Source organism: Rhinolophus ferrumequinum, chromosome 24 (assembly GCF_004115265.2).
Source record: "Rhinolophus ferrumequinum isolate MPI-CBG mRhiFer1 chromosome 24, mRhiFer1_v1.p, whole genome shotgun sequence".
NCBI lineage: Eukaryota > Metazoa > Chordata > Mammalia > Chiroptera > Rhinolophidae > Rhinolophus > Rhinolophus ferrumequinum.
In genome coordinates, this window is record NC_046307.1 from 38,788,318 (window position 1) to 38,812,489 (window position 24,172).

Consider the following 24,172-nt stretch of genomic DNA (forward strand, 5'->3'; position numbering starts at 1 on the left):
GATTCATCAGTGTATGCAACATCCTTTGTAATTTAAAATAAAAAAAGATGAAAAGAAAAGCTCTTGAATTGTTTGCCTCATGTTTTTGCCCTTCTGTCTCTTGCTCTTCTGTTGCTTACCAAGGTAACCATCAACTCCCTTCCAGAAAATCCACTGCAAATAAATTCCAAACTAAAGACAGCAATGAACTATGGATCACGCCCCCCCCCCCTTTTCTTGGTGTAGTGTACAAAGAGCTAACTTTTTTTTTTTTGACACTGTGGGCTGATTCCTCCAGTAATTTAGCAAAACTTATCTATAATGTAGAATTATTTATTGATAACACTTGCATTCTTCATAGTTTAGAGCATAGTTTAGTGTATAGTTATTCTCCTCTGATTCTTTGGACAAGTGATTTCTCTGAGGGAAATTAAATATTTTGTTTCTTATTCGTTCAAACATCTGTAGGTTTTTGTGTGTTTAATAATTCCAAGTAAGTCCTCAAGCTAGGCTGGACATACATAGAGCCTTCAGTTGGGAGACCACTGTAGCAGTGAGTTCCTTTAGCGAACAAACAGACTTGCTCCTTCTGCCAAGACTTGTGCCTAGGTACTGGGCTCTAAGGAGACTAGAGACTTCCAGTCTGCTGAGGGAGGTGGCCTGTGAACAGGACCACAGAACAACACAAGAGTTGTTACACATGCAAAGGGCTCTAGATATGTTACCGCCGAGTTATTTGCAAGGACACAGATACCACATCCAGTGGGGTATGTTAGAGAAGAATTGACAGGCTTGTGTTCCTTACATGCCTGGACCCATGAAGAGGAGCCCTTTTTGCTTCCCTTGAGTGACACAGAGGCCGTCAGGAAGCAAAGTGGACATAGCCTCCCATGGACTGGTTGTGCTTCAGGACTTGACCTCAAGACCACTCTTCACAGGAGCCTCTTTCATGGTCTAGGAACTTGAAGGAGCTGGGTGAGTCAGGTCTGTCTAGTCCTTAGACAACTAAACCTCCTGTGTCACCCAGTTAGATGGGTCATTCAGTTGTCCCTGCTCATCAACATTGATTTCAGAGCCAGGAAAGCTCCTTAGCCACAAAAACTTTAGCTGGGAAATCTTTTAATGTCCCAGCTGGAAGGTTCAGAACAGCAAGAAGGCGTGAGAAAGTCCTAGATGGTCAGGGTGGCATTCATGAAGCCCCTGCTCAGTGCTGTCTTGTCAGAGAACTCGGCTCCTGCTCTCAATTGCCCAGTGAAGTGGGTGGTCATCAACTAGACTCAGATAAGGGCACTCACCCCGGACCCAACATATAACAGCTCCAATTCAAACTCCGTCTGTTTGCTGCACTCGGAAACAATTCACACTCCTAAGGCCAAGTCACAGGCAATATTTGGATGGATGTCTGTGTGGAATGGAGATAATGGGCTTAGAATCTGACAACCAGAAAGGACTAAAGTCAAAACCTAACACATTTAGTAACCAAAAGCTAGTCTCAGGATCAGTGGGTAAAGGCGATGAGAACAAAACAGCGTTGGCAGTTTGGCAGTGGGTCACCAAATCGCAAACCTCTCTCTCAAAGATGGCCGCTAGCTGGCAGGCTTAGAATTGGGTCTTTTTGTTAGAATGGAGTATGTCGGAGAGTAGAGAAATGGGGAGATGTGTTTTCTTCTTAAATTGCTGAGAGAGGCAATTGGGAACTGTTGATTGCACAGGTATTTCCAGCAAGAAGCATGATGTGAAAGGGCCCCAGCTCACATGGGCAGATCTGTCACTTGCAGACTTTGGGCTTCTTCACTGTCTGGAATAGGGAGCTTTTGTTTGGGGATCCAGAACGTATGACCTGAAAAATCTCAACCTCAGTTTCTTTAAAAGGTTTTAATTTGAACATTGCCAGGAATGAACTGAACTGCATGAGGTCTAAAGAAAACTTGAAAATACTAAGGGCACAGAAAACTTGAACAAATAACAGATAGACCAAGTTCTTGAACAGGAACAGTCTAAGAAACTGTTCAAGAGAACAAAGCTGTCAGTTCTCCTAAGTTAAATAAAAAATGTAATGCCATCCCAGGAAGGACATACCAATAGGGTTAAAAACAAAACTAAGTTCACATGAGGAAAAGAATAGGTGGGAGATGCTGGGGAAAGAAAAGGGGGTGTTCAATCCCAACATAGTAAAATACATAAAACTATCATTGTGAGTGTCATTTTGGTGCATGAATGAATGGACAGGCTAATGACAGAAATAGATTCAAACATAAGAATTTAGTCAATGTGGCATCCTGAACCTGTGAGAAAAAGATTCTTCAGAAAATACTGTTGGAAAAACTGGGTAACCCTCTAGAAAAAATTAAGTTGGCTCTACACTTCACATCATAAGCCAACATACTTTTCAAAATGGGTAAAGATCTAATGTAAAATAAAAAAAATTAAAAATCATAAAAACAATTCCTGTGGGTGGGGGGAAAAGCCTTTTTAACTTGGATTTCAAATCCAGGAGTCATAAAGACTGGTAAATTCTATGTGGAACAAAAATAAAGCAAAAAATTTAAACCTTGAAGGCCAAAAAAACACCGTAAGCCAACTAACTCAACATTCTCTAGGCGAAGAAAAAAGCTCACGGCTAACGGCATAATCCTCCTAATACACAAAAAGCTCCTGGGAACTGATATGAAAAAGACCAACAACCCAATAGAGAAATGAGCCAACAATAAGTCAATACAAATAGTCCTCAACCTCATTCATGATAAGAAACATGCAAAATAAAAGATGGCGTTTTTCACTTAATCAAATTGGCAGAAATCCCAGTGTTTGTTAACACATCATGTTGGCAAGGCCGTGGGAAAGCAGGCATTTGTACCACATGCTAGTGGGAGTATAAACTGATAATGACCTCTGTGAAGAGCAGTTCGGTCGCATGTAGCAGAATTTTTAAATGCACATACCCTTGGACCTGGCAATTCCATTTGCGCCGGGCAAAGTTATTATTCTCCTTGCCTATTTCCTCGTGTGTAAAATGGGATAATTCTATCTCGTGGGGTTGTTATGCGAGTTAAGTTAGATGATACACATAAAGCACTTAGTACAAGTACCTGGTACAGAGGAAGTGTTCCCGAAGTGTAATAATAGCCGTCAAGGTGCATTGTGTTCTTACCACATGTCGCATTACCACACTGCGTGGTGCTTTTCATGTCTTATTTAATCCTCAGCCCACCCTGTGATTCCACCAGGTAGCCTCTGAGGAAACTGAGGCACAGAGACGTGAAGTGGGTACACTGTGAAATATGAAAATACAAGAAAGTTTAAATAAATATTTAAAAATTGTTAATGCCACCTTCCAGAGACATCCCAATCGATACTTTCCTTCCAATCTTTTTTTTTTCTCTCTATATGCAAAAAAAATCTGTAACCATTACAGTGGCAGATAGGCGGAAGATGGGGGAGAGGCCACCGCGAAAGCGTTCTTGATATTCCCTCTTCTCTTCCTCTCCGTTTTATTAGGACCACACCAAGAAACGAGGCCGATTCCGCCCTGCCCCCTCACCCGCCCCCGGTGTCAAGGACAAGTCCCCACGACTCGGCGCCGCCACTCTCGCTCGCCTCGGGCCGGTCTATAGGGGGCGCTGCCGCGAGACCGGGAGGCCGAAACGCGTTTAAACTTGGCCACCGCCGCTGCCTGTAGTCGGCGTCTCCAACATGGCGGCTTCCCAAGATGTCCACGTCCGGATCTGTAACCAAGAGATTGTCAAATTCGACTTGGAGGTGAAGGCGCTTATCCAGGTACTGATTCCCGGGACCCATGTCGGGCTCCAGCCGCCCTACACCCGAGCTCCGCTGGTCTCCAGGGAGCTCCGCCGTCTCACTCTCGCGCTTTCCCCACTTGGTCAGGACCCCAGCTGTGGAGGACTCAGGACGGGCCCCGAGCACTCATAGGTAGCTCTGTGGCCGGCTACCTCCTCTCTGTACCCTCTTCCCCTTGACCATGGGCCTTGAGCTTCCATCCGGGTGTCGTTGGCTCGCGCTCATCCGGGACACCCCCGTGTCCCCCTCCCCTGACCAGGCTTCCCCTTTGTGGCCCTGCTTGGTCCCTGCCATCCGCACCCCTGGCTGGCGCCTCGCCCAGGACCACCTCACAACCTACCTATCACCCTGCTTGGCCCCGCCCCACTTTTTGGTAGCGCTTTGGAGGCATTAGCCCTGCCCCCTGCTGGCCAGCTCCGCTGGGTCCGGTGCCCCGTGGCACTCAAGACCACTTGGCACGGATGAAATGAATGTAACCTGAACCGTAGTTGTGATTTTGTTAAATGAGGGAATCGAGTCAAGTGCCAACGCCTGGATCAGAAGGCAGGTAGTAGCAAAACTGGGACCTGCACGGGGAAAGTCGGCCTTCAGAAGGGACTTAGTCTCTACTCTGAGATAATTGAAGGTGCTTTGGCTCACGCCATTTAAAGGCAGAAAGCTGTACAATAAACCATGGCATAGGCAAGAGTTAGGAATGTAGAAATGGTTCCTTGAGGTTAGCAAAAGAAACCAAGAGTTTTAAACCCTGTTTTAAGCAAGTCGTTTCTATTTCCCACAAATGTTACTAAACATCAGGCGTAGGCTCAAAGTTTGCAGCTAGCTGAGGCAAAAAGTGAAGGAAAGGAGGGCTCCCCACGGAAACCAGATGTAAAATAAACTGAATTAGTGGTTTATCATATGGTGCCAGGAATTGTGATTTAATGAGTAAGCCAGAGAACAAATGAGGAAACTTGATATAAACATTTAAACTTCTTGAACTTCCTTCTCCCATGCATAAACTAAGAAACGGACCAATTCTAGACTCTGATGAGAAAGGTTAATGATAGCTAGATTCACTGCACTCTTACTGTGTTCCAGCTCCTCTGCCAAGCACCTTACATACATACATGGTCTATGAGTTAGGTAATGTGTTGATGAGGAAACGGGCCCAGACAACTCAAGTGACTTTTTCAAGGTTACATAGTTAGTAAATTGCTACAGCAAGAATCTGAATTCACATAGTCTGGCTGTAGGGCCTGCTCTAAAACCTGACTCCAGTAATTCTGAATGTTCAGAAACAAATTCTAAGTCTACCCTAGAATATGTGTATAAACACTGTGATTTATAGTAGGTGGTTTGTAGAATCAGATTGAAGTCAATCTCGTCCTACGATGCCAGGAATTTAGCACCCTGGTTTTCAAGTTGGAAAGCTCTAAAGTTATGGTATCACTTTTGGCTGTGCATTTTAATTGAACACACAAGCTGCGTTAAGCCTTTCCTACCGGTCGGGTGGCATTTTGTTAAACTTTAGGAACTAATAAGTCGAGACAGAGTTGTGTTTCTTTGTATCCTTTTATATTACCTACTCAAAATTAATTTAAAGAGGGATGAGAAAAATGTAAATGATAACGTTCTTGCTTGTGTCGCAGAGGTGAACAGCAGCGATCACGTCAGTAGGCCTACCTTAAGTGGTGGTCTAAGCTAACGCTCTCACTGTACAGACAGTGTCATTTCATTTCATTGCCTTGAGAAAGGCCCCTCACCTCTTCGATGTCTCCTAGGATATTCGAGATTGTTCAGGACCATTAAGTGCACTGACTGAATTGAACACTAAAGTGAAAGAGAAGTTTCAACAGTTACGACACAGAATCCAGGTGAGTGGCTGCGGAACTGAGATGCTGAGAGTCAGGGGACTTGGTCCTGGGACTCACCGCTGTCCAGGTTCTTGAGGAAACATTCAGACAGTGAGAGTAACTGTACTAAGCTGCTGTCCAGGTAAAAATGAGGAACTGGGAGTGCAGAGCACTGCCAGCTGTGCTAAGTGGATGGCAGGGACACCAGTCGTCTTTGCTTGGAATTTTTCAACTTGAAAACTCTGAGGTCACTTGAACTGCTTTTTCTCTCGCGCTGTCTCCAATCCATCCCCATTGTCTCCTGGGTTGTTGTTTTTTTCAGGCTGCCGCTTTGCCCAGCCCCTTCCTTTCTGTTTTCTGTAGTGACCAGTCACAGCATATGCACATATAACACTCTTGAATTCAACTGTGGTATAGGTGCCGTCTTAAAAAACCAACAGGGAGAGGTACCAGTTTGAATAGTACAGGTGTTGCTGCCTCTGTGCCTTCAGTGAGGGTAAAATGGGGGGCGTGGATCTGCCCATCTCTGGGTGAGTCTTGCGCACCTGGTCTGGCTGCATATGGTACTGAGGTTTAAAGACTTCTGCTTTTCATATCGCATGGCTCCAAATGCCAGCCAGCAACTGTTGTTCCTTAACAGAAGAAGACAGTCTGTTCCAAAGCTGGTAGAAGAACTGGCCGTTTAGACCCTGAGAAACAGTATGTCTATGTCCTGTGTGGTTTTCAAGCCCAGTTTTGAAAATACACTTTTTGTCATAGGAGTTCACTTTAGAATTTTAGCAGTGTCGCTGAACGTAGTGTCTTTTCTGCCTTCATCACTAGCACTGATTTAATCATTTTAATGTTTTTGAAAGGGTGTTGCTCTCACATGGTTTATACATATGTGTGTGTATGTGTGTAAATATTGGCACACAGCGAAGTCTCAGTTATTCTCCTTTTGTGTTCTCCAAACAAGTAACCAACCACCTTTATTTGTTACTTATGTATCTTTCCATAGTTTTCTCTACTCAGAGACTAAACAATGCAAATAATGTTATTTCTTTCCCATTTCTCATCTAAAAGGTAACATGTAAAAACACTGCCTTTTAAAACTTAACAATATGTATTGGAAATCTTTCCATATCAGTATTGGGGAGCTTCATCTTTCTTTCTTCATAGCCATATTTTTTTTTTAGTTAGTCCTCTATCAAAGGACATTTATTTGGATTGCCCTTTTTTTTTTTTTTTGCTTCTTAAAGCTAATTTATTCCCTAAAAGACCTTTCTTTCTTCCACTCACATGACTTCAACTCTCCAACCATACCCACCAAGTATTTCCTTGTTCTTTCTGTTAAGTGCCTGCTCACCCAATGTGTATTTCCTGCATTAATGACAATTACCTCCCCAGTACATTTATATATTTATTATGTCTATCCACCACCCTCTGTCATCAGCTCCTCCTGGCACCAGTCGAGGCCCTGTGAGCACGTGGACAGTGAATGAGTAACCCCATCCAGCTTTAATTTGTATTTCCTAAACATTCATACCTGGAAACACATACAAGATTTCTATTTGTTTGATTTTTTTTCAGATCTTACATCCTCTTTATTTATTTGCAACAAGATTGTGTGATGCTAGGAGAATAATTGGCCCCATAGCCTCAGGATATGGTGTCCTGTACATAGTAAGTGCTGGGCAGTGACTGTGGAAATATCTGTGTGAGTGTCTTTGTGTGCAAACTACTTTATACCTTTTCTTCCAGAACTATCTCTGGGTCTCTGTGAGAGAACTTCCAGGCAATCTTTCACGAGGAAACTGTACATTTTTCCCTCCCTCCTTCACCTCCCTCCTTCCCATACATCCATTCTTCCCTTGGAGAATTTGGTGCCTAATACGTATCAGACACAAGGGGTATATTTAGTGAACACTAGATACAGCACTGCTTTTGCAGACTTCATATTCTAGTAAGAAATCTAGATTTTAAACAAATAATTATGCAAATTAACTAATTACATTTGCAGAACTTTTCCAGTTCACATCCTTTTTCCTCTACCTCAGCAATACCTGGGGCCATAACTTGGAAGTCACCTCCGAGCTATTGAAATGGTGGATACAGACATTTGTTCTTGACCAGCGTGTGCAAAGTGCAAATTAGTATATACATAATTAGTGTAGAAATGAACGAATACAGTGTTGTTTTAGCATCAGTAGCTTGATTGAAACTGGAACTTGCTTTAATCTGTAAACAAAAACACATGACTTGAGAGCTGAGATGTGGTGCCGTCTTTAATTATAGTCTGTCAGCAGTTCCGTGTCTGACGATCTCGGGGTCTCGGGCTGCTGGCTCTTACGTCTGCGGCCCCTCGCTGTGGTGGACCGTTGGTTTCACCGTTCCGGCTGTGTGCAGTCCCCTCCAGCAGACCTTATCTGTGCATATAGCAGCCTGGCATGAAGCTAAGTCTCCGGAGGTTTTTGCGTTTGCTTTGGCCAGATCTCCTGGGATGATCCCATGGCTGGGAGCACTTTTCATGTTAATTTCTCCTCATGGAGGTTCTCGAACCACTCAGGGAGGATGAATTTGAACCCCAGGTCAGCTTGAGGGTAGCTTCCTGGTTATAAATTCTCAGGGGAGGTGTTTCATATCCCTCTAGCCAGAGCCCATAGCAAAAAAGGATGAGCTTCCGTGTTGTCTCTGTGCTGGTTGACAGACGTTTTCCTCGTTCACCTGTTCATTGAGGGTGTAGCCCTGTGTAGGTCCTGCTTTGTGGTGTTCTCAATCTCAATTCCCGGTCTCAGGTGGCCTGGGCTTCATTTTCTGTCCCTACTTGGGCTTTAAATCCAGCAGAATGTGTACCACCGGTCTGTAGTAAAATAGGTGCTGAGATTGGGAGGGAGCGTTTAGAAGCATCTAGCAGTTTGCTGTGCTCATGAGGTCTGCGAGCCGAAGGGTGGATCCTGTTCCATAATTTCTGTTCCTTTTCATTTCAGGCATGCGCTGCATTACAGGAGCGCACCCCCACTCCAGGGCACCCACGCACCCCTCACGGGCTGACCACACTGGCTCTTCATTCCCTCCTCACTTTGGGGTCTTGGGATTTTCCCTACTTTCTTGCAAACCAGCTATGAGAATGTTTGTTATATGTTACCTGTTGTTCCTAGGTGTTCTGTTCAAGGAGGGTGTACAAGTACTGTCGTATGACATCACTAGAAATAGACGTGCTCTCTGGCTTTTATATTGGCTTGTAAAATCATTTTAATATAGAGCTGTTTCCTTCCAAAGGAGCTTGAACAGTCGGCTAAAGAGCAAGACAGAGAGTCAGAGAAGCTGGTTCTGCTCCAGGAAGTGGAGAGTCACAAAAAGCAGATGCTCAGGTAGGCGGGGCCTGGCCTCCTGCCCGTGGCCTCTGCTGTGCCACCTGCTTCACCACCTGCTTCCTGGGAGGCTTGGGCCTGGGTTTGCCTAACCTGGGTTTAATAACTTAATTGTGTCGTTTATACACATCCTGAAGGTTCTCTCTGGATCAGTAATTCCAAAAGGGAGGGGCAAGCAGGGGCTACTGGGTAGGTGGAAGTGGGCGTAGTTTACAAAAGCATATTTAACATTACACTGTATTTTATATTTTTAAAACAAAACCAAAAAAAAAAAAAAAAAGGTTGCTATTGTGATACAGGTCCTTTTTATCTAAGGAGAATTGATGCCAGAAAAAATCTACCAAAAGTGAACCTGTTTAAGATGAATGAAAATTTAGAAAATTTTGAGTGGGACTTTATCTTAAAAAATGAAACAAACAATGGAAATAAGCTTATGTTATATTAAAAAAAAATTGAGGTTATCACTGCGGCTATGTGCTAATACTTGATTATGTATTTGAGCTATCATGCTATTTCTTGGTGTTGAATTGGGAGACTTTGCCAACAAAATTGTCTGATGGCATGAGACGGTACCCGTCCCTTCACGTTTGACTTTTTGCACCATAATGACAAGAGGGTTTTTATTACAAAAATATTTGAGGGCTCCATCACCTTATCCAATCCTCTGGTAGCCACATCATTTCTTGTTTAAAGCCCCTGCTTGGCCGCCCTTCTCCTAGGCATTCTCTTCGCTCTTATTAGTTGGTCAAACTCTGCCACATCCATATTTGTCGATGGCTTTGCTTCTGATTTGAGTAATGCTCCAGCATCTTCCTGGCTGACAGCAGCTGTGTTTATAGCACCCAGGAGCAGATGGACTGACAAAGGTGTGGGCATGGTGGCGGCTAGTTAGGTAGGGAGGGGTGTGAGTGAACCTGTTTCGAGGTGTTCCAGTGCTTGGCTTAGTAGTGATACTTTGTGTCATGATGACTTTTGCTTCCATGGCCACCAAGAGCATCAGATTATACACACTGAGTAAAGAGCGCCCCTCACATGAAGTACATAGTAAGTAATGGTGGACAGAACCGATTCAGCGTGGGTTTAAAGCTGCGAATGGCCATTCGTGGTGTGGAGTTGTAGGTGTGGGAGAGAAAGCAGTAAAATCGTGCTTTGGCGGTTGTGTGCGCAGAGCTTGTGCTGGCCGGGGTGATGTGCTTGTCACACCGAACAGTAAATCTTTGCTTGCGTGTCTTGCTTCCCGAGAAATGTGAGCCCCTTGAGGTCAGGCACTGTCGCTTGTTCACCTGTGCATCGCAGGGCCCAGCAGAACTCCCTCGCTAGCAGTCTGAAAATGTGGCTGATTTTCAATACCAGGTGTGAAATGGCAGCGCAGCTGCTGATCGGGGGTCTTTCCACATAGGGCTGCTGTCAGAAAACCACCCCGTTAGTTCCTGTACTCCATGCTTGACTTTTTAGGTATTTCAGGGGTTAGCGCAGTTGATTTGAGCCAGCTGCATAAGAGTTCTAGAATGAGTGTGCTTCTCTGAGGGACCCAGTTACCTTTATTGTCCTGGCCAGAGGCTGCGCTGCTAACGCCAGGGGGCTGCCCACCAAATTGGACTTGTCTGTCGCAGACAGGGCGGGTAAAGAATGTAAATAAAGCACGTCACCTCAGGCCCTGCTGAGGTGGTGTGTTCATGGGGTGCACAGTTTGTCCATGGTATGTAAAGAACAGCAGCACCTTGGAGAAATACTGAGGAAAACTGTCTTTGTATGATTTTCTACTTTCATACAACATACACTGCCTGAATAGCTAATGGGCCAGAAACTGTTGTTCTGGTGATACAAAGGCGGGTAGGCATGGTTCTCGAAACAGGACCAACCAGCACACAGTGCAGAACTGTAAAGTATGAGAGGTGACCGGGCCTCATGCTCAGCACCGGAGGGGGGCGGTGTTGGAGGTTCCCCTGAAATCTGGAGCCTTTCCGGGCTATAAACAGAGCCGTGCCGTGGCTACACTGCTCCCTCTGGATGCCCGGGGGGAAGGGAACATCCCGGAGGCGGCCAGGGTCCAGATCAGGGGTTTGAGGCCCGAGCTGGAGCAGTTGCTGGGGCAACCAAGGGGAGGAAGTGGCGGGAGATGGGGATGGGCACTGTGAGCCACACCGGGGTGCCCTGGCCCTGACTCCCTGCCCGAAGGAAGGACTGCTGTGACTCGAGTTGACTGGCAGCCGGGTGGAGTCAACAGAAACTCACGCATGACCCTTCTGATTCCAGCAATCAGGCCTCATGGAGGAAAGCAAACCTCACTTGCAAAATGGCTATCGACAATGTAGAGAAAGCAGAACTTCTCCAGGGAGGAGACCGCTTACGGCAAAGGTATGTCTCTCTGTTCCAGAAGGAAGCGCCAGCGTACGTGCCCACTGGTGGTCTTCGGGAGTGTGGTCTCGGCACACCCTTGCCAGCACTGACCATGAACATTTAAAAAGCGTCTATTCATTTGATAGATTAAAAATGGGATCTCATCTGCATATGGGGCTTTCTTGTAGCCTGGCTTTTATTCACTCCCTCCTCCCACTCTGGACTTCTAGGAAAACCGCCAAAGAGAGCCTGGCCCAGACGTCCAGCAGCATCACAGAGAACCTCATGGGGATCAGCAGGATGATGTCCCAGCAGGTCCAGCAGAGCGAGGAAGCCATACAGACGCTAGGTAAAGCCAGGCCTGCAGTAGGAAGTCTGGCACGGCACCCGTCCCAGGCCCCTCCCTTTCTGCCTCCCCCCGAAGCTGGCTAACTTGTGCAGCTCCTCACTTCTGTGACAGTGTGGCTTTACCCAGAGTGGGGCATGCTGCTCTCATTTCTCTCTTGGTTTCTGTAGTACATCCCCATTAAAAAGTTTCCCCAGCAGAAGCTCTCCCAGGGGCTCGTGTGGAAAGCAGAGGTCCTCAGACCCTGTCCTTCAGAGTGGGTGCCAGCAGGGCTAGCAGAGGGGCCTGGGAGTCTGCTTTTCATCCAGGGCTCTCGGTAAACCCCAGAGGCCAGGCCGCTTGGGGAATCATTGGCTGGAGACACACTCACTGTATTGGCCGCCGGCTTGTCCGCTAGAACCTCAGCTTACAATTCTACTCCCCAGTATCAGTTTTACTATGAGCGCCTTTAAAAAGACAGAGGCCACAGAAGAAGCTGCCGGAGACCATCTGGTTCTCTCCAGCAGCTTTCCTATGGCATCTCCCTTGTGACGCAGAGGACAATCAGCCCTCTCCAGGGTCCTCTGCATAGGAAAACAGAAGAGCGCTTACTCCTTGAGACACTTTTGGAAGATTTCACACAGAGACAGAAGTAGAGAGCAATGGTGCACGAACCCCACGAACCCATTACCCAGCTCCAACAGCTGTCAACTCACCGCCAGTCTTGTTTCAACTCTGTCCTCCCTGTGCCCCGACCTGGATGATTTTTAAGCAAATCCTAGACATTGTTGTAAATATCTCAGTCTGTCTCTACAAGTCTCGTGAAACAAAAAACAAAAGAAAAAACCAAAACCACAATACCATTATCACCCTAAAAATTATCTGTAATTTCGAACTACCTTTTTTTTTTTCCCCAAACCACACTATTCAAACAGGCCAAAGCAAAAGGACAGCAAGCAGCTTATCCCCACGGTCACTCCCTGTGTTTGAAACTTACCTGGGCATGTAGGCGCAGGACCAGCCGGTCCCCTCGTCTGAGAGGATGCCAGGCACACGGCCCGAACCTTGGGAAAGGCCTTGGAGACTGTGAGAAAGGGGCTCCTTTGAGTCAAGGGCTCCTCTGCTCTATGCAGGTGACAGGCACCCCACCCCCACACATGTGTCAGGGGCAGAGGATGTATTGAAGGGGTGGGAAGTGAGCGCAGTCGCTGATGGGTTCTGGGGTGTTGAGGACTATTCTTGGGGCACGTTTTGTAGGAGAGTTAGCAGTTGAAGAAGGAAGAATGCAGTTCTTACTCCTTTCCTGTGGCTTACAAACTCAGCTGGATTTAAAAGCCTAGTAGGGCCACAATTTTTTTTAAAACAGTCTACTAGGGATACGATTTCGGGAATTTGCTGCAGAATTGTAGGAGTGGAGGGAACTGGGTGGGGGGTAACACGGGGGGCAAGATGGCCAGGGAGTTGGGGTTCTTCGTTAGGGGTGCTGGGTACGTGGCATTTTACGACACTAATCTGTCTACTTTTGTGATGGTTTAAAATTCTCTATGAAGAAAGTTTAAAACGAAAGACCTGTTAGGTTTTCACTTAACAGGTTCTTACTTCGGTTTCTGAAATGCAGAGGCGTGGAGAAAGGAGGCCGAGAGGGAGTTTTTTTGTCAGTGTTCGTGTGTTTTCCCCCCTTATCTGCCTTTTTCAAAATACTTCTCTGTGTCTCCCAGTAATTTCTTTTATTTACTTATTAACTTTTAATTTTGTGAATAAGTCACATGGTTAAGGCAAAAGCCTTTAGGCCAGCACTGCCCAGTGGAAACATAACGTGTGCTACATACGTGACTTCCGGTTTTCTAGGAGGCACATTAAAAAAGTAAAAGGAAACATGAAATTAATTTTAATAATATATTTTATCTAACCCATTATATGTAAAATACTACCATTTCAGTACGTAATTAATATTAAACATTATTGAGATATTTTACATTCCTCTTTTCCTCATACTAAGTCTTTGAAATCTTGTGGCTATTTTGTACTCAGACACAGTTTTGATGGGCCCCATTTTACATGCTCAGGCACCACGTGTGTCTGCCGGCTGCCATATTGGACTGCACAGCCCTAGTGGAATGAGAGAGAAACAGAAAGACAGCTCTCCCTTTGACCACCTCCTCGGACCTCCAGGTCTGCTCCCCAGAGACCACCATTGTTACAGATTCTTTTCTATCCTTCTGAGATCCCCAAGGCATGGATAGCAGAAGCAAATTACATTTTATTTCTCTCCCTCTTTCTTACGTAAATGGAAACATTTCACACCTTGCCTTTCCAACTTAACAACCCATTTCATTCTGTGGGTGTTCTGATGGTGCCTGGTTTTACTTCTGGGAGAATCGTGCAGGTAAAGCTTCTTCCCTAGGTGTCAGGCCCAGATACCCATACCCAGATACCCATACCCGGAAGTAAAGTGGATGCCTGGGCACAGTGAGCCTTAAGGGATATGTGTGTGCTTCCTCTTAGGTTTCCAGTGTTCAGAGCGCGGGTGTCGCATCATTAAAGCTGCAGCCAGTGTCCCAGGACTGGGGACTGGTGTGTGTGAGGGCTTGTGGCAGGGCCCAGCCCAGCCTTTCGTGACCCCACAGCAGATCTGACCAGCAGGTGTTCTGGCAGGGTGCCCCCCACAGGTGGAAAGTCCTGCTGCCTCCCAGCTTCTGCCCCGTCACCAGGTTAGTTTTGTGGCTGGTGGTTCTCAGCAGCACCTCCTGCTTCAGAAAGCTGAGGTCGGCAGGGAGGAAGAACCCTCCTCTGTCCTTTTCCCTAGTGATGTCCACATCTGAGGACTCCTAGTTATGGCCCTATGACATTGTATTGTACAGAAACAAACCACATCCCTCTCTGAGCTGGATGTGACCTGGAGAAGTGCTGTTCCTTGTTTTCTTCTTGTTCTTTGCTCTTCGGCTTGTCTCTGTCCGCGTTCTCTCCTGGCTCAAGGAACTTGCTTCCGAGTGCCGTGTTGTTCGCCAGGCACCCAGCCAGCCCAGCCGTCTTTGCATTCTCTGCTCTGTAGTCTCTGAGTCAGGCTCCCTTCCTCTTATGTTTCAGCCAATTCTTCCCGGACAATCCTGGATGCCAATGAAGAATTCAAGTCCATGTCCGGGACCATCCAGCTGGGACGGAAGCTCATCACAAAATATAATCGCCGAGAACTGACAGACAAGCTTCTCATTTTCCTTGCCCTGGCCCTTTTTCTTGCTACGGTTCTCTATATCATAAAAAAGCGGCTCTTTCCGTTTTTGTAAGATCTGAGAGCTGCCGGCTTCTGCCCTTCGTGCTCCAGTGTCAGGATCCAGTCACGCTCCTGAGCTCCGGCCCCCTCCCCAGTCGGCTCCAACTGCTCAGCAGGCTGGATGGAGAGTCCCCAGGGCTTTGCAGGTGGCTTCCCTGTAAAGGGTGAGCAGAGCAAGGGGACGGAGACCTGTCATCAGGACACCTACAGGGACACAAGAACTCTTAAGAACCCTCGCACACTGTGGGTGGCTGCCAGTGGGCACTCAGGCCACCCTCAGGGATGTAATAATCCTGCGCTGGCTCCCTCTCCTGCTGTGGCCTTCACACGCATCTGCTGGAGGGAAGAGAGCGCGGGGAAGAAGGATGATGAAAACTCATGTCCATTCCTTGAATAAACTTGACAGCATTCAGTAGAGTGAAATGCATGTGTTTTTACAAGGTGTCCCCCCAGGAATCGGCGTGCTTCTGTTTGCTGTCCGGATCTCTGGGACACGAGCTTAGATCACTTACTTGTTCATCCAACAAAGAAGTAGGAAGCCACAGCCTACTAGCAGTGTATGCTAGGCACAGTGTATGCTAGACACTGCTGACTGTTACAAATACATCGATAAAGCAGCCGTGGTCCCTCCCCCAAGGAGCAAGAAGAACAAGGTCCCACAAGCGCTAAGGAAGGAGCATGCCAGCAGCCCCCACTGCAGGTGGCTCACCCGCCATCCGAAAAGCTGAGGCAGACAACCTCTTTCTGTGCACAGCAGCCTGGCCTGGGGTGTGCAGTGTCTCGGCTGGCCCACGCCTTTCTTTTTGAGGTCCAGAGCTAAATATAACCAAGGAGAGTGAGGCTAGTGATAAGCTGAGGCCTGTCTGGGCCTGAGTTCTGTTGAGGCCAAGGGGGTAGGGCCCAGGATAGGCCGGGCCAGAGATGTTAGTGTCTGTGCCATAGGCCTGGCTAACGTCGGCGCACATGAATCCCAGCCTCCCCCACTATTTATAGCCCCAGAGGCCCTGGGAGGGGTAATGTGGACAGAGCGTGGACTTTGAAGCGTGGTTCAAAGACTTGGTTTTGAGTCTTCGCTCTACTACTAATGGACCACATGAGCATGTGCCAATTACCCCTGCCACTAAGCCTCAATTTCCCCACCTGTACAGTGGCCACGATAGTTCAGGTAGATGCTCGTGGAGTGAACTTGACAAGTCAAATGAGACCATAAAGGAGCAGCTTCTGTCTGACTGAGCAGTGGGCTTCCCACGGCGCCACCTCCAGGACCCTGGACCCCCAGGTTTCCCGCAGCAAACAGCAGGGGCCTCAGGGAAAGCTAGTTGTTCAGATGGGTTTGAGCAGAAGGGGTCAGGTAAGGCCTCAGTTCTGAAGCGCCAGATCGTCGTGGGACCAAGTTATAGAGATTGGCTGCACACCCAGACCAACAGGTTTAATGAGTAGGTTCTGAGTGAAAGTGTGTGTGTGTGTGTGTGTGTGTGTGTACACACTTCATACGCGTCATCCTTAAACAATTTCTGGCCCCAGAAGACACTCGGTGCAAATGGGGCACGCATGTGTCTTATTTATAGTCAAATTAAAGCTGAGAATAAAGCACAGATGGGAAATTCCCGCTCAGATTCCAGCTGTAAGGGCAGCAGATGGATGTTATCAACTTAGGATTTTCTCGTCTTAACATTTTTCTTGACTGCTTCCCGCTAAGTCAACATCCTCCTTACAATGTGGAAATGTGTGGGCTCTGTACTCCCTAAAAATTCTCCCTTTCACCCTCTACTCCTCTTTACTTGCCTCTTTCTGAAAATAGTGTTGAATTTGACCCATTTGGAAATGTCATCGATAACATTTATCTTACAACCCCAGTCAGCCACCAGGTTAAAAGTCGTCCAAGCAGGCTGGCTGTGCAGGAGGCGGCCATCTCCACGTTCAACCAGGAGGGGGCAGTGTTCACATTCACTCTATGGGCTGGCCCAACGTCCGTCTATATGAAATGCTCTTACGGATTTTTTCTTTAACAGATACCAGGTTGGTTTTTTTGTGTTTTTTTTTTTAATGTACAAAACTTATATATCTTGTTTTTGGAAGACGTTTCCTAAATGACTTTAATTTTCACTGTTAAACAGTAAGGCAAGCTTGTATGCTACATTTTAAGCAGTTGACAGTCAAGGAATTACAAGTATAGAGCAGCCTGTCAAGAGCTCTTTCATTCAGGTCTTGACTCAGCACCTACTTTGTGTCAGGCACTGTGTTTGGGGTACACAGAGAACAAAACAGACTTCCTGTCATCATGGAACTTACAGTCTGTGGGGGAAGGGGGCAGATGATAAACAATTAACATATAAACATTCATTGTGTTAGAAAGTAAGTGGGGGGGGATGGAGAAGGCTAATAGGGATCCGGTATGTAGGCCGGAGGGGCCTCATGGACTTGAGGGGACACACACACCCTTAGTGGACAGCCAAGAGAAGGGGGTCCACGCAGGGACCAGCTGGAGCAAGGCCGGCGGGGGACGCATCTCTGACACTGGGATTTGTAATAAGAAATATATATTCAGTCTTAGTACTGTTCCTGGCACAGAGCCCCTAAACCCTTGGAATTTTCAGTGAGGAGAGTGATAAATATGTCCCATGTTAATGAGACAGCTTTAGGATCCCACCCCAGGATGGGATGCTGTTTTCCTTTCGTTGCAGAACTTGTTTATAAAAATTAATTCCTTGAAATATTTGGATCCTTTTTAATACTAACTGCAGCATTTATACTGTTACTTTTTAATATATTGAAAAAAAGAAAGAAAAACAGCATGGTGTACAGACAAGCCAGAATATAGAGGAGATGCAGGAAGGCAGAAACTTAACATCTTACCAAACAATTCAACTTACCCCATCACTTTCTGAATCTCTAGAAAACACACAACTGTAGAGTTTTTGTAGTCACTTGAGCTGTGTTAATTTTTTGCATCTTTAAGTTTCAGTTGTATTCTTTTACCTGCATGTGTATATAACCCTGTTGGGATACAAAAGGCAACTATCCTTCATTTAGGTAAAAATTTTGGGTCCACATCGAAATGTTGTTTGGAGGCTTCACATTTGGAATTGAGATCCTTCAGTTCCACTGTGTTTCTTGCCCTGGTTCTGCGCCACCTCGTAGTTCCTCTTCTACTCTGCAGCCAAGGGTCCTTTCTAGAGAACAAGTCGAATCAGATCTGTGGAAGGGGTCTGGTTGCCAGAGAAGCCAACCATGTGATTAGAGAGTTGGAACTTTCAGTCCCACCGCCGACCTCTGGGGAAGGGAGAGGGAGCGGAAATGAGTTCAGTCACCAATGGCCAGTGATTGAATCAGTCATGCCTTTGTCAGGAAGCCTCCGTAGAAACCCAAAAGGACAAGGTTCAGAGAACTGGGTTGATGAACACGTGGACATTCAGGGACAGTGTCAGGAGCGTGAGCTTGGACATGGACATTCTACACCCCTTTCCTATACCTTGCTCCATGCATCTCTTCCCTCTGTTCCTGAGTTACATCCTTTTATAATAAACCAGTGATCTAGTAAGTAACGTCTCTGAATTCTGTGAGCTGCTCTAGCAAATTAATTGAACCCAAGGAAGGCGCCTCCACTCTGTTGCCTGTTGGTCACAAGCACAGGTGACAACCTGAACTTCCCATTGGCATCTGAAGTGGAGAGGGCAGTCGTGTGGGACTGAGCCCTGATCCTGTGGGATCTGAGGCTCTCTCCAGGTGGACAGTGTCAGAATTGAGTTGCATTGTAGGACACCCAGCTGGTGGCCGAGACTTGCTTGATGGTGTGGGAAAAACACACACATAACATCTGGGTGCAGAACTGGAGCATGACTGGTATATTTGGGGAATAGCAAGGAAGCCAGTGTGGCTGGAGCAGAGTGTGAGAAGTGCAGGAGAAGTAACACTGGAGGTCAGAGAGACACGGGACAACGTCAAGAAAAGCCAGGTAGGTCACTGGAAAGGATTGGCCTTGTACTCTGAGTGACATGGGGAGCCATGGGGGGCTCTGAGCAGAGGGGTGACTTGATCTGACTATGAGTTGATAACAAAGTGAAGGGGACAAGGGTAGAGCAGAGAGACCAGTTAGGAGGACATTGCAGCCATCCAGGTAGCAGATGATGGTGGCTTGTACCTGGCTGACAGCAGAAGACGTGGAGAGAGGTAGTCATATTCTGAATTTATTTTGAAGATAGAAACAACTGGATTGGGTTTCCTGAAGGAACGGACATCATTCTTGAAGGAATGAGAGCAAAAAACAAGATTTTGGGCCTAAGTTACCAAAGGAGGAAGAAGATGAGGAGTTAAGTTTTGGACGTGTCAGGTTTGAGATGTCTGTCAGACACCCACGTCGAGATGACAGGTAGGCAGGAGGCTATGTAATCTAGAGTTTGGGACCCCCATCGGGGCTAGGGGTATACATGTGGAAGGCTTTGGCATATAGATGGAATTTAAAGCCATGAGGTTGGATGGGATCACCCAGAGATTTGAGTATATATAAAGAAGTAAAGACAGAGAGAAGAACCAGCAAACGACCGAGAAGGAATGACCAGAGCCAGAGGAGGCGCTCTTACTAGTCAGACTTCTTGGGGAGTCGGTTATTTTAATCCCCCAAACAAAAGATTTTTTTATCTTCAAGAATCTGTAGCTTTCATCATCACTCATCGTCATCAAAAGCATCGAATATTTATCAAGTTGCCACTGTGTGGGAGGCACCGGAGGACTGCACATTAATATGAGGGTCCCGTCCTTACAGAAAGCCCAGATGGCAGCCCTGCCTGTGCCCTGGGTGCCATAGGGGATCTGCAGGGACAGGGGATCCTCTGGGACAGGACGCCGAAGAGCTTGCTTCCCCTTGAGCCACCGCTGTTTCTTCTCTTTACTGCCCAGCTTCTGTGCAAATCTCCGCTTCCTCACCTCCCTTCCCGTCCACGTCAGTCTGGCTTCTGCAACCGCCATCACTCTCCCCAAAACAAGCCTTGCTGAGGTCATCTGTTACCTCCGGGCTGCTCAGCGGGGGGAGTTCGCCCCCACCTTTCGTCATGTCTCAGTTGTGGACCCTGTTGGTCACCAGCTCTTCCCAGGGACCTCCCGCTTGGTGACACCACGCTCTTGATTTGCCTCTAGCCCCTCTGGCGACTCCTGCTTGCTCTTCCTTCTTCATCTTCCTTCATCTTCTTTTCAGCCTGAAGTGCTGGCTTAGATCTTCTTCTTTCTTCTCCCTCTATATGTTCTCTCAAAGGCAGGGTTACCCATGGTTATCAGTACTTCCACAGTTGTATTTCCACGGCAGACTCCTCAGGTGAGTGGGGAACCCCTCCCTCATCTCCATTCAGGAGCCTCTGGGCTCGTCCACCTCTGCCGGTCCCTGACCTCCCCCTCCACACACAGCCCAGGCTTCCCCGCTCCCCTTACACCTCCCACTGCCTCTCCCGGGGTCCCCTCTCCCTTCACCAAGCCCCTCTCTCTGACATCTCTTTTCACTGTCTCAGGAAGTGAGACTTCATTCAACAGATACCAGTCAACATTGTTCTGAAAGCACAATGGGTTGGTGAATTTAGGGACCTAAGAAGGCCCTGCTGGAGGCAGCGTGGCCTGGTGACTCAAGGTGGAGATGCTTCTAAGGAAAACCAGAGAGTAAAATGTAAAATAAGTTATGTTTTCTTAGCTAATGATGGCCTCCCCTGGGGCCCTGCTTGAGGGTTTGCCCAAGCTGTGTTTCTTCCTGAAGCAAGGGCAGAATAAAAATAGCTGGGGGCTAATCTAAGAGATACCAGATAGGAGTCTCAGCCACATTGTCCGGAATGAAGGGCTGCAGGCTGGGGTGAGGGGACGGGGGTGTTATCCACCCCCCTCCCTCAGCCCCCAGCAGCAAAGCCCAGGGCCCAAGGTATTGGGAACTTTCATTTTCAGTGGACCGAGCTGCCCAGTGGTCAAAGTGTGGCCTTTGGTGGCAGAGAGGCCTGGGTTCTACTTGTCCCCTTCCCGGACATGTGGCCGGGGCAGGGCTCACCCCTCTGTCCTTTCCGCATCAGAACACAGGGATAGCCGATGACATTGACCCCTTAGGGGTGCTGGGAGGATAAAAGGACAAAGCTTGCACACCTCTCCCACCACAACCCCTATGGCCACTCATTCCTCCCAAAGCAAAGCACAGGGGCCTCATTACCCTGTCCCGTGGGGCTTTATTTTGGGGAGAGGGTGCTTAGGCCGAGAGGAGGGAGCCTGGGTTGGGAAGGAATCAGGACCCCAGGGTGGCGTAGAGTTTCTGAGTGACAAAGAGCTGAGAGCAGAACCGAGCAGGCCGGGCAAACTGGCCGACTTTCCCAACCCATCAAAACACATCCATGAATGAGCTCAATGGAAAATGTCCTCTTTTTTATTATTGTGAAACCTTCGCTCTACTCCACCCGTAATCCTGTTTGCTGGCAGAGTGCTCCTGGATAACTTGAATCCATAAAGTAGCAAATGAATATGGACTGAAACGTGAGGTAACGGCCAATCCGTCTTCATCCGACAAGTCTTCATTGACAAGTAGGAAAAACACGAGCGCTTCAGACAGAAACCGCACAGTTTCTAAGAAAGTTGTTCCTGGTTTGCCAGAGCTGCCTCTTCCATGCTGTTCTCTGCTGCCACCTGAACAGGTGGAGGACCAGTGGATTAGAGGACCAAGGGGGTGTGAGTTGTTGGACTCCTCAGGCTCCTGGCTGCCTTCCTGAAAGAATTCACCCCCCCCCACCACCACCCAGTCCATTCCAGAATCTTATCGAGTGTGTGCTCTGGCTACAGTCTGTGCTGGGCGCTGGACAGAAGAGGAAGTCCACCTGCCTTAGGGAGCCCGTTGCCCGTCGGAGACAGACCTGGAGCCAAACAGGTACGCTAGCAGGTGGTAAGTGTCCTAGATGGGGCCCCAGGGGCCCTGAGGAGCCCCAAGTGATAACCCCTTTAGACTGCTTAGAAACAGCAAATGGTAGGTAAAATGAAAATTAACGGTAACTGGTCTCAATTGTAATGAGACCAAAAGCATTATGGGTGAGGTGTTCGAGTCCAGTAGGTGATGACGATGGTAATAAACTTACTCAGGGCTTGCTATGCCAGGTCCTGTGCATTGTCACTCAATCCAGGAATTCTACCAACACGTAATGTGATTACAGTTGACGCAATGGAGGCCCAGAAAGGTCCAGAAACAAACCCAAGTTCCCACTCCCACCCCAGCCCTAAACAACCACTAATCTGTTTTCTGTCTCTAGAGCTGCCTTTGTTCTCAGCTTTCCTATGATGGAATCACATAGTATATGGTCTTTTGTGACTGGCTTCTTTCACTTGGCATAATATTTTCAAGGTTCATCGATGTAGCAGGTATCAGAACAGCATTCCTTTCTATGGCTGAATAATATTCCAGTGTGTAGATGGACCACATTTTGTTTATCCATTTGTCTGTTGATGGATATTTTCGGTTGTTTCCACCTTTTTTTGGCTCTTGTGATTGTGTTACGACCATTTATGTAAAATTTTTTGTGGAGACATGGTTTCATTTCTCTTGGGTATACTCCTAGGAGTGTAGTTGCTGGGTCACATGATGACTCTAGATTTGATGCTTTGAGGCACTGCCAGACTGTTTTTCACAGCGGTTGCAGCTGTTCATGTTCTCGGGCTCTACCATTTCTGAGCTGTGTGATATTGAGCAAGTTCCTAAACTTCTCTGGGCCTCAGCTCCTCTCAGCTTTAAAAAGAGACTAAAAACTCAGGGTTTGGGGGAGGATTAAATGAAAAAATGGATATAAGGACATTTTGCAAACTAGAAGTGGTTTAGTAATTCTAAGGTTAGGTTTTTTGTTTTATTTTAAAGTTTTGCTCGATTATAAGTGTACATGTGTTTCGTTCCATGATTAGGGACTTGCTCTCATCCGAGAACACTAATGAGCAGGAGACCTTGAAACGTCATTATCCTCTCTGACCTGTCCTGGATAAAGACACTTAACCAGTCAGAAAGCCAGCACTGTCTGGAACTCGGGGTTCCTCCTCCCAGCCTTCTGCTCAGAGGGGCCCCTGAATTTACAAACACCGGCCATGACTGCCATTCAGTAATGAAGCTGACCAAAGTCGGGGTCGATGGCATAGCTGAGCTAGTCGGTCCATGCTGGCTGAGCCTGGCTCTCAGCTCCTTACAGCATTTCCAAATGACAAGTGGCATCTGTAGTGTAGAAAACTCTCCCAAAGGCCCCGGCAAGTGGCCTGTACCCTTGGTCATGTCCCTTGTGCCGCATCCCCTCAGTGTGGCCATGCCAGCTGGTGTTTTATGAGGCACTCCCCTGGGCAAACCCACCAGGACAGAGCTCGTCTGTTGGGAGGGAGGCAGTGGGAGCCCAGAGAGAGGCTCACCAAGCTTAGAAACCCAGACAGCCCTCAGAATGGGCATAGCTGCCCTCTGGGCCACTTCTGGAAGCTGCTTGTTGGAGAGCCTGTCCAGGTCCCTGGGAACCCCTGGAAGGTGAGCCTGGTGGGCAGTGCGTTGCTGGGAGTTTGGAGACATGGCCCAGAGAGGAGTCTGTCTGTACAAGGCAGGACGGTCTGTGGACCCAGAAGCCCCAAAGGTGCCAGGAAACACAAGCAGCCAATGAAGGATGAAAGGCTCCACCTCAACTCGAAGCCTCCAACACGAAACTAGAACAGGTGACCCTGTCTTGTCCGCTAGAGCAGCACAATGAAAAAGACCGCTGATTATTCATGTTGGCAAAGGTGAGGGGTGAATGGGCACAAGCATCGTCCCAATCCCGAAGTGGGCTGGGTCGTGAATGTCAGACAGCAGCAGGCTCTCCGATCTTTTCTTTAAATGGGAAAAACCCCACTGCATTTCCGGTCCATCCAGATCCCACCCCATCTCCCCAACTATCACTGCCAACGCACAGTGCACCTTGGAGACTTGGACACACAACCCATCAAACGTTTCCGCATACTATCAAGCATTTAAACATTAAACACACATAAAGTGAGTCTGCGTTCAACACAAAATAATGCCATACAGTATCCAAAACAAATGACATTTTCCTCATTTATTTGTTTGTTTTGTCGTGAATTTATTATGTGTCACTCCTACCTCTCTTCTAGGTCTCCTAGGTGACACACTTTTCTTCAGCGGATCTACTTGTTTTCTTACACACCAGTTGTAGTTTTTACAAAGACGTTTTCACTGCATTTGGTGGGGTGCTTGACGTACTATACCCAGCCCATTTGAACACCGTTAGTGGACTGTGACCCCGCAGAGCTGGTG

The 24,172-nt window shown here is 47.3% G+C and overlaps 1 protein-coding gene across 2 annotated transcripts; it reads left to right on the plus strand.

Annotated features, from left to right (window-relative positions):
• The first annotated feature begins 3,607 nt into the window (after positions 1-3,607).
• On the plus strand, positions 3,608-18,351 carry BNIP1 (BCL2 interacting protein 1). 2 transcript variants are annotated; one of them, XM_033096989.1, is made up of 7 exons: positions 3,608-3,756; positions 5,538-5,630; positions 7,179-7,271; positions 8,868-8,959; positions 11,216-11,317; positions 11,530-11,648; positions 14,712-18,351. In XM_033096989.1, exons 1-7 carry the CDS (start codon positions 3,673-3,675, stop codon positions 14,906-14,908), a joined length of 780 nt encoding a protein of 259 aa, XP_032952880.1. In that variant the 5' UTR covers positions 3,608-3,672; the 3' UTR covers positions 14,909-18,351. The 2 variants fall into 2 exon arrangements, with proteins under 2 accessions (XP_032952880.1, XP_032952881.1); XM_033096990.1 differs by lacking the exon at positions 7,179-7,271.
• Positions 18,352-24,172: the final 5,821 nt, after the last annotated feature.

Coding starts and splice junctions, on each gene's coding strand:
- BNIP1 (XM_033096989.1), top strand. CDS start 3,673: ATGGCGGCTTCCCAAGATGTCCACGTCCGGATCTGTAACCAAGAGATT. Junction 7,272..8,867: donor GATATGGTGTCCTGTACATA/GTAAGTGCTGGG, acceptor TTCCTTCCAAAG/GAGCTTGAACAGTCGGCTAA. Junction 8,960..11,215: donor CACAAAAAGCAGATGCTCAG/GTAGGCGGGGCC, acceptor TTCTGATTCCAG/CAATCAGGCCTCATGGAGGA.